This window comes from Furipterus horrens, unplaced genomic scaffold, assembly GCF_987537825.1.
Source record: "Furipterus horrens unplaced genomic scaffold, mFurHor1.1.pri manual_scaffold_1, whole genome shotgun sequence".
NCBI lineage: Eukaryota > Metazoa > Chordata > Mammalia > Chiroptera > Furipteridae > Furipterus > Furipterus horrens.
The window spans coordinates 44,907,386-44,925,717 of NW_028327171.1; the positions used below are offsets into that span (position 1 = coordinate 44,907,386).

General features: G+C 44.2%; 1 protein-coding gene across 2 annotated transcripts in view; it reads right to left on the minus strand.

Moving 5' to 3' along the window:
• Positions 1 to 1,045: 1,045 nt before the first annotated feature.
• The window catches only part of ABCC5 (ATP binding cassette subfamily C member 5), an 85,844-nt gene continuing 68,557 nt past the window's right edge, over positions 1,046 to 18,332 (minus strand). For both annotated transcript variants that reach the window (XM_090274613.1, XM_090274622.1), the window contains exons 23-30: positions 17,390 to 17,576; positions 16,164 to 16,253; positions 13,886 to 14,075; positions 9,729 to 9,888; positions 5,797 to 5,875; positions 4,643 to 4,756; positions 3,846 to 4,010; positions 1,046 to 2,507 (exon numbers count right to left, since the gene is read on the minus strand). In XM_090274613.1, coding sequence (XP_090130739.1) covers positions 2,406 to 2,507; positions 3,846 to 4,010; positions 4,643 to 4,756; positions 5,797 to 5,875; positions 9,729 to 9,888; positions 13,886 to 14,075; positions 16,164 to 16,253; positions 17,390 to 17,576 — 1,087 coding nt within the window. In that variant the 3' untranslated portion in view covers positions 1,046 to 2,405. The remainder of the gene's footprint in view (positions 2,508 to 3,845; positions 4,011 to 4,642; positions 4,757 to 5,796; positions 5,876 to 9,728; positions 9,889 to 13,885; positions 14,076 to 16,163; positions 16,254 to 17,389; positions 17,577 to 18,332) is intronic.

Genomic DNA, 18,332 nt, shown 5'->3' on the forward strand with positions numbered 1-18,332 from the left:
GACAATTTATTGGGAAGGGGCAGGAGAGTTAAAATAATTCAGCTTCTTGCCTGAAGACTAAGGAGGACAATGGTACAGTTACTAATTAAGACAAGGAGCACTGATTTCTGAGAAGCTGTGTGAGTCACCTGGGAGATGGCCATGGAGGCCCTCAGCAGGCACAGGTACCAGGGGAGGCCAAGCCCACAGTGGAGGTTTGTCACCATACCTGTGGCAGTGAAAGAATCCATGCACAGAGAGAACAAGGAGTGGGCAAAGGTGGGAAAATGCCTCCTTTAAGGGGGCAAAGCAGGTTGAGAGGTAGGAGGAGATCAAAGAGATAACAGGATTGACAGGAGGGGAAGCTGGTGTCACAGTACTACAGAGAGCCTGAATGGGATGGCTTAGCAGTTTTTCCTGCTGCCCTTCTGGGAAGGTAAATCAGGGCATCCACGAAAGTGGTTTGTATCAGTGCTGTCCAGCAGATCTTCCTGCGATGAGGGCAACATTCTACATTGGCGCTGTCAACACGGGAGCCACAGGTCATATGTGGCTCCTGAGCTCTCAAAATGGGGAAGAAAAACTGTAACTTTAGAGCCAAGCTGCTGTTTTCAAGACAGTAGTTTATAAAAAGGGCTAAGTTTAAGATACGATTTTTGCTGATGGTCAGCAGAACCAGTACTGAAGAGTTTAAAAGCCTTCTCGGCTGCCTTCAATACACTATATTGAGAAACTCTAGAACAATTACCCTTTTGAACGGGTACTTAATTCTCAATGAGTTAAGCTGAATGAATTGGCTGAAAGGGCAATTATACTGTTTGAAGCATTCACCCTTCGCAGGCCCAGCCCTCTTATGGCAGCGCAGGGGTTTTATTTGGTGACCATCAGCGCCTAGGGCCCGCCACAGGTGGGGTCAGGCCTGCGGGGCCCCACGCCCCTTGCATCCAACCAGCTCTGCGATTGGCCCTTCTCAGACATAACTCCACCTGGATGTTTACAACCAGGGTCTGGTATTCCAAAGTCATTCAAAGACATCCTCCAAGAGAACTACTTTATACACCAGAAGTTTTACAAAATCCAAAATAATTTTATTCATTTTTCAGATTTTTGCTTCCACAAGGTGTTCAGCAAACATGCTAAGGCGACAGAATGTCTAGTTGGTCACGACATGCAACGCTGACCATTCAACTGATGACAGCAGCGACCACGCCCACCTGAGCTACTGGCCCCACGGCACAAAGGGGGTTTGCAGAAACACACCGAACCACACAGCAATCAGCAACCTGAGGTAGGTCTCTTTACAGTACAAAAAACTTCTACACCAGTGTGAGACACTGATTAGCAAGAGCTGCTTAAAAGTCGCAGACTTTGGAGAGAGAAAGAGACTGTGCGACAACTGCAGTGAGGAAGGAAAACAGACCCACAAAATCCTGAACCCTGTCACTGGACGGTGGAGGTGTGGGACCAGGCAAATGAGAAAGTACCACCGGGGAAAGCAGCAGTTGGCTCCAGGGTTTGGGACCAACAGGTCTAGGAGCTGGAGTGCTCTGTGCAGTGGCCAGCGTTAGGAACCTGAGGCAGTGGGACACTGAATAGATTCAATTCTTGTTTAGAAACAACAGCAAAAAGAGGAAGGCAGGAAAGAAAGTCCCTCTCGCCGAGGAATGTTCCCATGATTCGCATTCCTGACGGGAGGAAGTGAAAAGGGGTCGGGGCTTTGCCCCGCTGTTCTCCTGACAGAAACAGGGAAGTGACACCAGGACAGAAAGCAGGAGCCCTGAGAATTCACGGTGCACTGCGTGGCCTCCGGTGGTCCCCCTGTACTCCGCCCTGTCCTGGGGTGGATGTGGGGAGGTGACAGAGCGGGCTGCTGGGGGGCCCACGATTGCCACACATCTTCCTTTTCTGATACCCAGAAAACCTGGCACCGTGAAGCAACCAGCTAACAAAGAACAATATGCTACCCTTCCTGTCGTCTAATAGCAAAACCAGATCTCCAGTACAGCAGACTGTACCAGAATGATAGAAAGGAATGTGCACTGTTATTAGCACAGTGCTTATTTTAATATAAAATAAACAGCTTACATTTTCACTGTAAATATAGGCTATGTACAGAATTATATATAGATATAGCTACACGTATAAAGCTTCATTATAGGCCTCTGATACATTTATAATAACGGTTCCCTGAACCTTTTAGAGTGCAATTAAGAACAAAAACTAAATCTTGTTTACATGAATACAGAATAAATACAATAATCAAAATATGACTCTCCCTAAAAGTGAAACACACAAGCCAATCCTGAACTGCTGTGCGAAAGATAAAATCGGGAAAGGCAAGGTTTCGGCAGGACAGGAAGAGCGCCCGCCCCAGGCAGGGAATGGCGATGCTCCGAAGGAAAGAGGCTCCACGGCGGCAGGAGGAGTTAGCCCTTGACAGCAATCTTGTTCTCTGTAGCAGCAAACATGGCATAGAACCGGGAGCTGTCATTGGACAGAAGGACTGATGGGGTGTCAAACTCCACCACCTGCAAAGGAAGGAGATGGCCTCAGGATGTGACTTTGGGGCACTTGCAGTGATTTAGAGAATCCACTGCTCAGGAAGGGGAGCAAGTCCAAAGGCCCCAGAGGATGGAATCAAGGGTGACAATTCAACTAGCCATGCCATGGCCAAATGGGTTCTTTTTTTTTAATGTTGTAAACTAACCAGGGTAAAGGGAAAGGTTGGAGAGACAGACCTCTAGGCCTCCTTTATCTAATTCTCAGCCTTAGGTGTGAAGGAATCAATCAACAAGGTATTATAAGCTACAAGGGAAAACTCTGCAGCTCAAATCAAAGGCATAGCAGGCAAATATCATCTTGTGATGAGAGCTCATCTAAACCTACAGATGGAAAAGGAATAGCTCAGGATACCTAGTTGGCAGGGGAAAAGGGGAAGTAAGGGATCGTCTCAGTTAATTAGCCATTCCTATGATGGACTTCTATGCCGTCTCTGAAAATCGCAGTAGTAAAGTGAACAATATGCTGGCAGACCTCCCACGATGTTGGCTGAAAATGCCACAGACTTTCCCAGCCTCCCTTGCTGCATGGGAAAGGCACAGGACACAGCCTTGGCCAAGGAGATGGAAGACAGTCTCCTGGGTGCTTCTAGGGAAGGTTGTCCTGCCTGATAGAGGCCAAAGGACACAGTATCCTTCCTTAGAACTGGTTGTATGAAGGCATGACCCTGGGTGCCAGAGCAGACGCTGTCCTGTGAGGGGACAGGTAGACAATGGCTTTCGTGAGGGATAGGCAGGTTGTAAGCAGGTAGAGAAGGGAAAGGGAACAAAAGGAAAGGGCATTTTAGGTAGATGGAACTATATTAGTAAAGACAGAGGTGAGAAAACTTAGGGTATGCAAGATTATCTATAGCTGACAGCACCTGCAAGGAAAGAGGGACATGAAGAAGGCCAGGCTGGGCCAGGCTGTGGAAAGCTTGGAATAGCAGGATACGAAGTTTGGCACCATTACACAATTGCAAAAAGGAAACTACATGTGGTGGCTGGTCTCAAGACGCCTTGAGCATTTCTTGTGTATGTGAATTAATTATTAACTAAACACGCTCTTGGACTAAGTCAGAGTACTGTTGTTTTCATGCAACAAATGAACAGGTAGTAAAGCAAAACAAGGACCCAAGAGTGCCTCTAACTGAGACCCTTGTTGGGAGGGACTGTATCGGCCCCCACTCCCCACCCCCCGCAAAGCAACCAGACTAGAGCTGCTATGGCTGCTTTCCTGAAAGCTCAGAACCACACTAATATGCCCATCAGCCCAGTCCTCCCAGACAAGGTCACATGCCAAACCCAGGTCTGTCAGGGGCTCAGTACCTGTCCCTGGGCCAGCACCATAATCCTATCAGAGCCTAGGACCGTATGCAGGCGATGGGCAATTGTCAGCATAGTGCAGTCGGCAAAGGCTTCTCGGACAGTCTCTTGGATCAGTAGGTCTGTCTCAGTGTCCATGGCCGCTGTGGCTTCATCGAGAATCAGAATCTGCCGGGGAAGACAGGGGAAAGGGGATCCAACCACTTCCTTAAGCATTCTGGTTAATTTAGGTTTTACTAAAACATATTTTAGCATTTGAATTTTATACTATATATTGTTTCTTTCTAAGTAGGTACACATATGTACAAATACTGTCTTGTTTAGAATTGATACAACATCAAACCCATATGTTTGCCTTGATTTCCATAAATAAAGGGATATTTGTATAATACTCATCTAACAAAATACTCCCCCACGTGCTCTGACTCCAAACACACACAGTAATCTTTCTGGACCTCCCTCTTCCAGTTTCTAAAATGAGGGGACTGGATCTCATGACCTGAGTATGTCTCGCAGTTTTTAAATCTTCTGAGTCTACGGTTTCTAGTACTATAACTACTGGCCAGAAACAAAAGTTGCCCTTGGAAACTGAAGGCTCAGGGAAATTAAAAATAAAAACAAACAAACAAAAAAGCCCACATACCCAAATTGTGTCAAGGTTAATTCAGGAACACCCCTGAGCACTCTCTTAAAAAGCACCACTGGGCTCAGAGCCAGGAGTGCCACAAGGAAAGGCTGCTCTTCCACCTCCCTGTTCTCTCGTGCCGTTGCCTTCCCCAGCGCCCACCACACTGCCTTACCTTACAGTGGCGGAGCAAGGCTCTCGCTATGCATAAGAGCTGCCGTTCCCCTACTGAGAAGTTTTCCCCATTCTCCAGCACTTCAGATTCAAGTTTCAGAGGTAGCTGAGCAATCTAGGGAGAAAGAAAGTAGTAGTGAGAAGGTAAAGAAGTAAAATTTGGAAAGGAAAAAAAAAACAAAACCCTAAATTTTGTCAAAAATCCAGTGGCCAAGGTAAATGATCCTGAAACAGAAGAAGGAATTACTAGCCACGAACCTGGCTCACCTAAAAAGGTGCAGGTGTGAAGATCACATACACCAAGACTCACATTTGCTAGGACAGTCCCTATTTCAAATATACTATTCTGTTAGCTTTATACTCTCAAAATGCCCGGAAATTCTAATATTTTCATGTCCTCAAATCCTGGCTCATAGTGGGCCTCATTCTGGGGCCACTGAAAATACAGCCATGCAATAGGAGATGGGGTAAATAAAACTGCTGTCTTTCTTAAGTGTAAAGCTGTAAGTCCACGGCTGTCAAACTTCTTTTTGTGAGCTATGGAACCTATTCTTCAAATGAAATTACTTGAGGAAGCTCAATCTAAAAGAGAGAAAAGCAGAGGTGATCGGGTGGAGTTAGGGCAGGGGATCCTGAGTTTCACTTAAGCAGGGACAGGAGAGCTCCTCTTCCAGGTGAGGGGAATCCATCTGTAGATTTTGGCCCCTGGAGGGTACTTGCTGATCTGCCCTAACAGATCTGTGAATCCAGACCCATATGGCATGTTTTCTGCAGACTCAATAAGAGATGTAACTTTTGCACATATACAGATACTCCAAAAGGATGTTATACTGTTATAATAAATTTAAAAGCATTACTGAATTCTGAGTGGTTGTCATTTATATCTCCTCAATCAATGGATAGTAAGAAGGGCAATATGATCATGGGCAGGGGGAGGGGGAGAAGAGATGGGGGTCAGGAAATACCAGTTTTTATGCCCTTTCTGAAATGCCTGGGAAGCCCTGCTTTAAAGCATCCCTCCAACAGACATCCTGAAGGTGGAGGGACAGACCAGGCTGGGCAGAGGCAGCCTGAGCAGGCTGGGGACTGACCACAGCGTCCCTGCAGTTCCACCCTTGGAACTGCAGCAGAGCTTGCCCTCAGTGCTTTACTTACACATTCTTTCATGTGCGTCCTTTCTAGAGCATCCCAAATCTGGTCTTCAGTGTACTGGTTGAAGGGATCCAAGTTTGATCTACGGAGAAACATAAGAGGACTTTCTCAGTGATCCGGTATGGAATGGACCATATTGCCAAGGCTGTCTGGGGTAAAAGGTGAAAGACAGGTGGGAGAAGGAGGGCTTAAACCCCTTAGGAGGGCTCATTCCCTAGCCAGCCAGAGGTGGAAGCTGAGAAGCCTGCTTCTGGCTCTAAGAACAGACTTTCTTCTTTATAAAACTTTTAACTTTTATAATACAGTTATACCAAAAAATTAAGAAATATAGATATACAAATCACAAAGGGAGAGGGTACACACAGAGGATGCAAACAGACTGGGCTCAAATCCCTGCTCTGCCTCCTACCGTTGGCGTGACTTTGGACAAATTACTCCTCAGTTTCCTCTTCTGTAAAATGGGTACATAGATATGGCTTGGCAGGTTGCTATAAACATTAGAGAGTATATGTACAATGCCTGGAACATGGAGGATGCTCAATAATTGGCAGCTGTTAAATTGACAATGTCTCTGTGGACACATTAGATGCCTTGGTTCCAATGTTTGGTGGCTTTCTGACCTATATATTCAATGTATTTTCCAAGTGGCACAATAACCCCAGGGTCTTGAATATCAGGATGAGAAGACTGCTCTCTATAGGGATGCCATCTAAGAAGGGCTCTCTTAATTAAAGAAGAGGATCTGACTGACAGTGAAGCAAGGAAGGGCCTAGGACAGAAAAACAACAGGAGACTAAGCGGGGCTGCTTTGGCTCTCTAGAAACATTATAGGAAAGAAGTGAGCCAAGGCAGGGCTGCTGTCAGCTCACTGGGAAGTCAGAGAAAAGGGGGCCTTGGAGACAGGGTCAGGGGGTTAGCCCAAGGATCTGCTGCTGCCCACTGGTTTCCTGTTTGCATTCTTGTGGGGACTCTTAAGAGTTTAGAAGAAAGAAAATTCTCTTGAAAAGGAGATTTGAGTGGGCATGCCTCAAGGAGGAATAGTCTTTTTGATAAGTCCTTACCAGTTCCAGAGGGATCAAGACTGTCAAAAAAAAAAAAAAAAAGAAGAAGGAAAAGGGAGTCTCTTAAAGAAAAAAAAAAAAAATTAACCCAAATAACTGAAAGACCTTGAGATTCTAAGATCCTGCTGCAAATGTGGAGCATCTTCCATTCACCTAGAATCCTAAATGCTTGTCTGAAGGTGTTTGGGCCCAGAATGAACCAAAACAGGAGTCACTTGTGGACTCAGTCACTGTTGTTGTGTGGTGAGCTGAGAGCGAGAGAGTCCTCAAAAGTTAAAAAAAAAAAAAAAAATTAATGGGCTGATCGAAAAGGAGAGGGGGCATCTGACTAGGAAGAAATGAGAACACTGCCTCTTGCCAATGAATGGACGCCACACAGAGATGCTCCAGGTGATCAGAAGGTGCCCACTCCACAGAAGGACACTGGGACTCAGAGACAGACTAGAGTGACAGCTGAGCCCAACCAGTCTCACTGAGGGGCAGATTAACCACCAGCCAACTTGGGCTGCAGACAGTCTACAAGGATGGTGAGGACTCCAGCAGGGGCTGGTTAGGGCAGAAGCAAGAGCACAGGGACTTCTGGAAAAAAAAAAAGTATTTCCAGAGTCAGCAAAAGCGTTTAGGGCGGGATGAGAAGGGACCTCTCTTCTTGGAGTTAATTACTCAGGCAAAAGGCAGAGGAAAGGGACTGGCCACAGAAACAAAGGCCTTACAGCTCAAACCCAGGCCAGATGAGGGAGGGCTGGATGCAGCTACTGGAAGGGACTGAGATTCAGGCTAATCTAGGCCAAATGGACTGGTCTATGATTTAGATTGTATGTAGAAAAATTCAGACACTTTATCTTGTGACCTTTTCTGAGTTTTGTCAGTTTGGTTTTGGCTTTACCTTGTTTTCCCTCTTAAGAGTTCTTTATATGTTTTAACTGCATGTCGGTATCTCAAGAAGATGTACTCCCCCATAATGCTGGTTAATGGTGACTGAGATACAGTCTCCAAATGTGGAGTCTCAAGGAGGAAGCTGAGGAAACAACTGATCTATCCTTCCCTTGTTTTGGTAAACTCATTACATAGGCTTTCTAATTTTCTAAGAAAAGCAAACGAACCGAAAGCAGAAATGAAACTTAGGATTTCCTAAGTTTGCATAGCTGATGACCAAATAGCACTCTGAGCTCAATAACCTAATACTCAGGGCATTAGCACTCCAACTACTGAGCTTGTTCATCAACTGGCAACATGTCTCTGGAGCTGATAACAAATGGTCTCAACTCCCACAAAAGCTGTGTTTCCATGTTCTGTGAACACCAGCTGCACATGCCAGCCTATCAATTCTTAGCATGAACTCTAGAAGCCCTGACTCCAGACTCACAGGAAATGCTGTGAAATTCTGAAATGAACACAGAGGCTTTTTGGTGGCAGTGTATTCCAGGAAGTGTGAAGTTGGGCATGCCTAACTTCCTACTCTCTTTCAAATGATAGTTTAAAAATGAAGAGAAATACAGATTTTTCCTGAGCCAAAAATGATAAGGCCAATTTTATTCTCTAAGGTGTTCCTCTGGCATCTAAAAGTAGAGATATATAGGAAAGAAGAGCAGATTTGGCAATACCTCTCAATTTCTTATTTTTAGACCTGAATCTTCAATAAATTCTAATTCTCTTCTCACATTATGTATTTGACCTTGCTATCTCAGTACCCAAAGGGAATGACTTATTATCATCAACAGACCCAGTTTATGCTGTCCAAATTCATTAGTGTTTTAGAGAAGTGCCAAAATAAACACATCCAACAGTGTTGACCTTATATGAAAGTAGGTGAGAATTCAGTTTATCTACCAAACCTCCCTGAGTGAGGTGGCAATTGCTGGTGGAAGAGGGGTATAAGGAGACTAAATGGTAATGGGAAAAAAAAATACAATGAAGATTAAAATTTTTAAAAATGTCATTTCTAAAGAAAAGGGGTAGGGCTGGGTAGGGTGAAGGACCTAGTTTTTAAGACAAGTGTGAACATTGCCTGTGATAATTTGAACTTAAGTTAGTACTAATTTTTTGGGAAACTGATAAAAATTAAAGAAGAAATGGTAATATTACTTTTAGAGTGATTTAAAAACAAAAGAAGTCCTGTCTAGGTCGACCATACAGTTATAACTATTTTTATTTTGAAAGAGAAGCGACTTGAATAAGAATAGACACAAATTATGGAAACTCATTGTTTTTAGGAGGCAAATGCTTAAGGCTAAAGGCAGGATAAAGCATAACGAAATAAAATGGGATTCAATAGGATTTCCTTCTTAGTTACTATTGTAACAGGTCAAGAAGAAGAGCTTTATCTTTGGCAGGCTGGCAGATTTCAGAGAGGCTTCATTCCAGAGTATTACAGGTGGGAGAAGATACTGGAAAATGGAAGAATGTGAGTAATAATGCCTGAAAACCATCATTAGAATGGCAACGTGATGTGTACCTAGGAGAGAGAATAGCGCGGAGGATGGAGGATACGGTAATAATGGCCACAGCCATTTACTGAATGCTCATTATTTGCTGGGCTCTGTGCTTATATAATTTGTACAAATCTATTCAGTTTTCACAATGACAAGGCTTAATGGATGAAGAAACAAGTTTAGGGGTGGTCAGGTAGCTTGTCCGAAGTCACAGAGCCGAGACCCAAGCACAGCTCTCTCTTACTTGCTCACTGCCACACTGCAGGGACTCCGAGCCCCGTTCCATGAATGAGGTGCCCTGTCCCACGGAGCTGCCCTGTCCCTGTGCAATGGGGAGCACATGGAGTAGTGGGAAAAACTCTGTAGACTGGAGGTCACTAGGTCTCGGTCCCAGATCGAGGCTCTCACATGCCCACCTGGCCCAGGGCGCTCAGGTTCTCACCTGACAGTGCCACTGAACAGCACTGGCTCTTGGGGAATGATGGAGAGCTTGCTTCGGAGGTCAGCAAGGCCGATCTCACTGATTCTCACTCCATCAACCTTGATGCAGCCTCCAGATAACTCCACCAGGCGGAAGAGGGCCATGCCCAGGGAGGACTTCCCTGAGGAGCAAGAAGACATGCAGAAAAGTGGCTCATTAACAATGTACAAAACCGGTTTATGCGATCATTATTTCAGCAGATTAACTCAGATAATGTATAAAATGATCGCCAGAAACAGGCAAAAAAGAAAAGTGAACTTTCCTGAGCTACCAAGCATATACATTTAAATCACAGAGCTTCAGCCTGAGAAGGAATTTAAAGGACCATTACACAAGAGTAAAACAGAAACATGCCTCTCAGGCAAAGTGAGAACAGAGGTCTTACTGGCAAAGGAGCTAGAGCAGCGGTTCTCAACCTGTGGGTCGTGACCTCTTTGGGGGTCGAACAACCCTTTCACAGGGGTCGCCTAAGACCATCTGAAAACACGTATATAATTACATATTTTTTTTGTGATTAAACACTATGCTTTAATTATGTTCAATTTGTAACAATGAAAATACATCCTGCATATCAGATATTTACATTATGATTCATAACAGTAGCAAAATTACAGTTATGAAGTAGCAACAAAAATAATTTTATGGTTGGGGGTCACCACAACATGAGGAACTGTTTTAAAGGGTCGTGGCATTAGGAAGGTTGAGAACCACTGAGCTAGAGGCAAACCAGAGGACAAGATGTCTTCCTTCTCTTCTGTCCCATTAACATAACAGAGAGAAACAAGACAAGGCCTCCCACCATGGCAGCTGGAATGGGAGACGTTCTGGGGCAAAAGCACAAGGGAAGGAGGCTCCGAATTGAGTAAATAGTGGCTGTAGATGACTCTGCCAGGACAGGCAACTGTGGTAGAAAAGCAGTTTTTGGGGGGGGGGGTAAAACAATGAGTTCAGTATCACAGTGATAGGCAGAACAGCTTTTCTTTTTTTTAATTTTATTTATTTATTTTTAGAGAGAGGAGAAGGAAGAGAGAAAGAAAGGGAGGGAAACATTGATGGGAGAGAGAAACATGTATTGGTTGCCTCTCATATATATCACGGCTGGGGACTGAAACTGCAGTCCAGGCATGTGCCCTGACTGGGAATCGAGCTGGTGATCTTTCACTTTGCGGGACAAGGCCCAACCCAACTGAGTCACATAAGTAATTCAAGAAACTAACAGCAATTTCTCATAATCACTCCCATTATTTTTGACACATGTCCTTATAGTCTTTTTCTCAGAAGTGAGAGCATACCAGACAGACAATGTTATAATCACTTTTTCCACTTAACATTACAGAACAAGCATTCAATCATATTACTTTTCAAGATAAAATTTTGGTAGCTGTAATACAGTCTATTATGTGAATGTACTCTTTTTTTTTTTTTTTAATCCTCACCTGAGGCTATATTTCTATTAATTTTAGAGACAGAGTATGAAGAGGGGGAGAAGGAAGGGGGCTGGAGAGAGAGAGAGGTTGGTTGCCTTCTGTATGTGCCCTTACAGGGGACTGAACCCACAACCTTTTGGTGTATGGGACAACACTCCAACCAACTGAGCCACCCAGCCAGGGCTGGATGTACTCTTACTTACTTATCCAGTCCTCTAATGTTGGACATGTAGTTTATTTAAAACTTACTATAATAATGTTATGGTGCATGTCAGTGCTCCAACTTTGCTCCTGCCTCAGACGATTTCCTTGGGATAGATTCTCTGAACTGAGATTAAAATGTCAAAACACATTAACATTTAAAAAGCTCTCTCTAGTGCCCCCTTCCCAAAGTCAGTCTGACATAGTGCTGTCTATCTACTTTCCTGCAACTCAGACCCAGGGTTTAGATTTAGAAGTACATGATTTTAGCTGTTAAGACCACACTGCCTCGACTGGATGCTGGATGCCTACCCTCCTCCTATCTCCAGGCTCTGAAAGACCTCTCAGGAAGCCTCATGACTTCATCACTGGGGGTACAAATATGTGCCTTGCCCCAGGGTCTGCAGCCACATCCCTGCTGTCATTATGTGTCCCCTGGGCTGGCACTGTCAAAGAACCTAATGGATTCTGTCCATCTTCCTAAAGCAGAATTCCTCACATCCATCTACCAAAAATGAGTTGGGAAACCCAAGCCCATGTCACAGGACTGTTCTTAATGAGGCCTTCTCCTAAAAGTGACTGGCTTTATTCAGGATTGGGGGATCTGGTGAGTGGCCCCTTACCCGGAAATGAGGAAGGGGAGGGAGCCTCTCCTTCCCTGCCAAGGCATGGTGCTCACATAAATAGGTTGTTGTTCCACCTTAATAAAAGACACCTAGGGTTGGAACACCTGAATTAGAAGACTTGACAGTTCTCCGAATCTATAGTTGCCTAAATCTCTGGGAATGTGCTAGCAAATAAGGCAACGAAGTCCTTACAACCACAGCAGGACCAGGGTCTATGAGACTTGGAAGAAGCTTATTAGGATTAGTTTAGACTTTGTAAGTTAGGCTATTTATAATTATTTTATTTTTCTTGTTTATTTCTCTTCTGTAACTATTATATTTAGGGTTTAATAAAGTCTGTGAGAATTTTGGTCTGTCTTACTCGTGTGAAAGGGAATAACAGGAAGGGACACTAGGCAGAGCTTTCAGGAGAGCTGGGCACCTCTGGGAGCCAATGCATAATAGCAGCTGGAGTCCCGGGAGAGAGCAGAGTAAGAGCCTTGGGCTTACTCACCCTCCTTGGCTGAGCATTCTCTTGCCAGTGCAAAATACCTAGAGGCAGTATCTTGTTTTGACATGAAGTAATTCCTTCAAACAGGGAGCAGGAAATGACTTTTTCTTTTCTTCCTGGCAGTTTCTTTAAAGTAAATTGCCCAGAAAAGATGCTGGCTTCTTTTTATTTTTTCAGGGCACGAAAAAAAGCTAGAAGAGTTTTGATGAGAAGGAAGCATGGAGCCCAGAAAGCTCATGAGAACTGACCCAGAGAGACCTCTTATACAAGGGTCAACAGGGTAAAAGGAGACAACACTCAATCTTTGAGACATTATTCAAGAAGAAAAGAAGGAAAGAAAAACATTACTGAAGTCTTGACCCTAGAAATCTAAAGGGAATACATAATACACTTCTAAGAATAAGAGGGAAGTAAAATGCCTAAAATGAAGACTTGCTCTCTAGTTCTTTGCAAATGACATCAGATCAAGAAAATAATTTCTGCCCTGGCTGGTGTGGCTCAGTGGATTGAGTGCCAGCCTGTGAACCAAGGGGTCGCTGGTTCAATTCCCAGCCAGGGCACATGCCTGGTTGCGGGCTGGTCCCCGGTTGGGGGCATGTGAAAGGTAACCAATCAATGTATATCTTGCACATCAATGCTTCACTCCCTTTCTTTCTCCTTCCCTTCCCCTTTCCCTGAAAATAAATAAAATCTTTAAAAAATAAAAATAAATAATTTGTCTTCAAAGGGAAATGGGTTTTGTATTTAGAGCTGTGTTAGTGTCTGACAAACAGGATGCCACCTGGCAATCTATCCCAGCAACCTCAAATACTCTTGACTTCATTGAAATAAGAATGTTCACTGCAGTGCTCTTCAGTGCAGTAAACCAACCTCTGTGCCCTCCGACTGGAATTTATTAGGTATAAATTACAGTGATCCATAAAATAGAATTTCATACCATGCTGCATAGAAATCATATCAGAGAATATTAACTGACATGGAAAACACTTGGTGGTTTTAAAAGCAGGCCATGCAACAGTGTGTGTAAAATGACCTCATCTTTATAAATGTATTTGTTGAAAGAAAACACCTGAAAAGACAGCCACTGAAAGGTTAATGGTAATGCTCTTCAGGTAGCAGAGTTATGGGTGCTTTACCCCTTTTGTAATTTGCCTCATGTTCCATGTGTTCTGCAGTGGAAGCGTATACTTTTATGATTACAAGAAGCACTAAATGTTAGAAAAGCAGGGTTGAAAATAATCCTAGAGAAGTGGTTTCAATGAGACCTGAGACACTGATCTCTCATCAATAGGGGATCTAGTTTGAAGGGATGAGATAGTCAATAACTCTGACAGATTCACAGGTTTCTCCAGAGAGGACTCAGAGTATTTTTACCTGATCCCGTCCGCCCCACAATGCCAATCTTCTCCTTAGGTTTGATGGTGAAGGACACTTTCTTCAGGACCAGAGGCAGATTCTCTTGGTACCTCATCTCTGCATTCTCAAAGGTCACCTCTCCTTCCTGGGGCCAGTCAGCAGGGGGAGCTTTGTTCTTAATTCTGGCAGGTGCTTCCAAAGATAGAGTCTGGGGAGACAGAAGTGGCCGGTTCAGACTGACCACAGGTTGTGGGGGCTCTGTCATAGAGAAGCTAAACCAGGACAACCATAGCCACCACACAGAAGCAGATGCAGCCCTGGCTCCTTGCTGTGCAAGATTCCCTTGGCAGTAAATGCTGAGATAGAGACAGAGCACAACAGTTACTAAGTTTACAGCGGCTAATCACTACACAGCAGCTGGGGCAGAGTAGTGACTCTCAGACTGCCTCCTGTCTTCAGGAGTTCTTCCAAAAGACTGCCTTGGAGACCAAAGGTGAAGAGCATGAGGTCTTCTATTCCTCTTCAACCCAACAGTGTTTAGTGGAATTCTTTGAAAATATTCTACTCACTACAGGCTTCTACCATTAGAAAATTATTGGCCTAAACCCAAAGAAAGGTAACGTTTTTTGACCATTTAATTAGATCCTGGCATTCTGACATATCTCAGTCAATCCAGGAGGAACAGACTCTAATCCCAATTCTAGGTCTTAGTTTCTCATCTGCAAATTGTGGGGACTGGCTTAGATAATCTTGGAAATCCATTCCAGATTTAAAATTGTTTAATATAACTGCTTGTCGTTTTTGTTATCAACAGTCAAACCAAGCAATGTTTTAAAACTTTCTGGCAACTAGTCATGGGGCTTACAGCCTTACAGGGAAATATGGGCCAAAGACTGCTGCACTTGGGGGGTGGGCACTGAAGTCTGAAACTCTAGGCTAGAAGGACTCATGCTGGGACAGGCACCCAGCTGGGTACGGGCAGTGGTTCGTGCAGGGTTCATTCTGTACCATGGCTGACTACCTAACCCGACCTCTCCAGCAAGAGACTCTCACCAACAGCGATATTAAAGCAAAAACTACATATTCGTGTATACACCCATGAATCCTCCACAGACCACAGCACTGAGCATAGACGCTAATGTATAAATATAAGGAGCAGCTATTAGCAGATATATTAGATCGCCGTGTGCCATTCTTTCTCAGAATAATCATTTGTAAGTTTCAGAAATCGTCGTCGTCGGCAGCCGTCCGTCTCGAGAGACGATGGTGTAGCTTCTCAAGAGTCTATCTGCACGGCCGAGAATGGCTGTGCAGTCCAACTCGGGAGTGACATGGTATCTGTCTCCTCCCGTGTTGAATCGACATCTTGCGATGACGCTGAAGCTACAGAGCCTGGGCAGGTATCCTATGACTAATGAGGTAATGAAGTTCATTGTCAAAACAAGTCACTGAAGCATGTCTCTGCAAGAAAATGCAGTTTACACAATACATTAGTTCTCAACTGAAAGGATGGTTTTTCAAAACTATGCTTAGTGAATTATTTTGAATTTGGAATGTACTCTTCCCATGTAAACAATGATATAAAAGCTGATAAAGTCTCTGGGAAGCTTGCAAGATAGGTAGCTCCTACGAACTGAGTTAAATTTGAGAATCCTAACTTCTTATGGCTCTTTCTCTGCAGAAAATTGCTTTCAGAGTTCCAACTAGGACACTAGGAAGATGCTGCCCCATGACAAGACTGCAGGGTTACTAAGGGAAGGTGGGAAGAGCTAGGTAATCTCACTAATCAACTAAATTAACTGGTTGTTAAACTATGAATGCACTTTAGAATTAGCTATGGAGCTTTTAAAATTTCAGAAGCCAGGGTCCCACCCAAGACCTCCTGCATCCAGATCATCTCCTGAGAGTCTTACCTTTGTCTTTGCCTCAATCACAGCAGGAGGTCCTGAGGCCATCTCTGGTTAACAAGTGAACCAGATTGAGATGTAAACGATACATGGTTTTACACAGCGTGAGAAAAATGTTACATTAGTCAGCTTAACTGGAACGTTTTTGAAATTAGCCTACGAAAAGTTCTTAAGCACACAATTCACACATATATTTAGAAACCCGTATGCAAATTCTCTTCTCCATTCCCTGCAGGCTGGAGAGGCTGCCGGTCCTCTCTGTGGGATAAGAGAGGGCAGAGAGACAGGCCTCCTCCGTGCACATCCACTGAGGCATTTAAAGGGTAAACCAAGGGTAAACTGACTCCGCAAAGGGTGAGATCGCAGTACAAGGCCTGTCGCAGTCTGACCTTGATATAGTGGTTGATCCTCTCCACAGAGGTGAAGCGAGCTTCTGTCTCGGTTGCCAGTCTGACGGTGAACTGGAACAGCCCTGTTAACTGATAATGGAAAACAAAAATCCAAGAGAGTTCATTATTAATGAATGCCAGGCGACGCTAGAAAACCTCCTTCATCTAGGGGACCACAACTCAATCATAAGAACTAATTGGGCACAAATAGCAGCTGGTTTTAGGAATGAGTCATTCCCTAAACAGTTAAGACAATGCCTATTATCCTCAATCATCTGTAATTCTCTGTGAATGCAGGTGGCATTGTGGTACTGCTGGCACTAACTTCCCTGTATCAAAGGCTTTCCATCCACCTTTACAGGTCCATCAACATGTATCTGTAGCTTCACCTTGTATCTGTACCTGCACCTGCTGCGGCAGCCACAGCAAATAAAGATACATGTCAACCTGCGAGCAACTAGTGGGAACGCTTCCAGGAAAGTCAACTAAGAGAAACAGGCTGGGCAGAAAGTGCTCACAGGGCCGCTGTGCCCTTCAGACTGAGGATTCTGTTACTGCTCGTCCAGTAAGTCTACACATCGTGGACAGACACCCTTGGTTTGGAAATCTGTGAAGATATGTATCTCTTCTCAGGTCTCCTTTGACTACTTCTTTATCTTTCCAATATGGAAAAATGCCAAACATATACAAGAGGAGAAAGGACAGTATAATAAACTCCCGTGTACCAAACAACCATTTTAAAAAACCATCAACTCATGATAATATTGTTTCAGTTATACCACCCCACCCTTCTGTTTTATTTGGAAGCAAATCCCAGATATCCTATCATTTCACCCATAAATATTCCAGCTTGTATCTCTCTAAAATATCATCACAATACCATTATTCAGTAGCATGATGACATCTAAAAAAATTAATAATAATTCCTTAACATCTTCAAATACCTAGTCATCTCAAGTGCCCAGTTGTTCTTTGAGCTAAAGACCTTAAATCATCCCTAAGGACCAGAAGGGCTTCCATATGTAACAGCATTGGGAAAAGCAGGAGTCTGAAAATAAAATGTATCTAAGAAGCATACTGAGGAGACAGTGTTTCTTAACCAACTATACTCTAGGAATCCTGAGGTGAAATGGTAGCTTAGGGCAGAGGCCCCTGCCATGTCTCTCCTAGGCCAATACAGGAAGGACTCAAACGAGCAAAGGTGATGCCCCATCCCAGAGACTGACCTGGACAGCGTAGGAGACGGCAAGCCCCGCGTAGGCGGGGGAAATTTGCCCATGCATGAGAACAATCATCAGCCCGGTGGTGGTGATCAGGGCGATGCTGATCAGGTCGAGCCTTACGGCCAGCCACCGCATTGCACACGTGAACAAGAAGAAAGGACTTTGGTTGGTATCCAGTAGCTCCTGGTACCTGTGAGGAAGGCAGAGCACTAAGAAGCAAATGAACTACCACCTGACCCTGGTCATGGATGATGTCAAAGCTCTGGTGAACAATGGACGGTCACTAGAAGAATGATGTGGAAATTTCAAGAGTGCAGAGTATTCCCTGCTCCACACACAGGAGTACATGGGGTTTTCTAGTTTTACCCTTTCAAAGAAACACATTACAGATGTTAGGGGAAAAGAGAAAACCATCTACTTTTTAGCATAGGAAAAGCATGGGGGAAGGAGACCAAATAAAGAAGCTGTGCTAAATGTTAGACAGACATCTTTGGGGTCGTTTTCTCAAAGAAAGAGAGGTTACAAAGGCAAACTGCAGAAATGGCCCAAGGCCAGGAAAAGGAAACTCTCAGACTGAATAGTCAAGTGGAAATTGATTACTGACACATCATCATTGGGCAGAACGGTATCTGCTTGCCAAGGCCATAGAACCCAGGGCCAGGAGCTAAACCATAGCAAAAAACATGTAGACAACCTTTGCCAATGAAGGAGGGGAGACACCACTATCACTAGGAAGCCTAGAGAGCAGATCAGACCCCATCGGGTGCCACACACAACTAGGACCCCAGAGCAGAAAGTCTTCCCATGCAAATGGGCTTTGCTTTAAAAAAAAAAAAAAAAGTCACATTTCTTCCTTATAATAGATATGTGCTCTTTAGAGAAAATTAGAAAATGCAACCAAGAAGGGGAAAATGCAGAAGTCCAGTAATCTTACCAGTTAAAATGA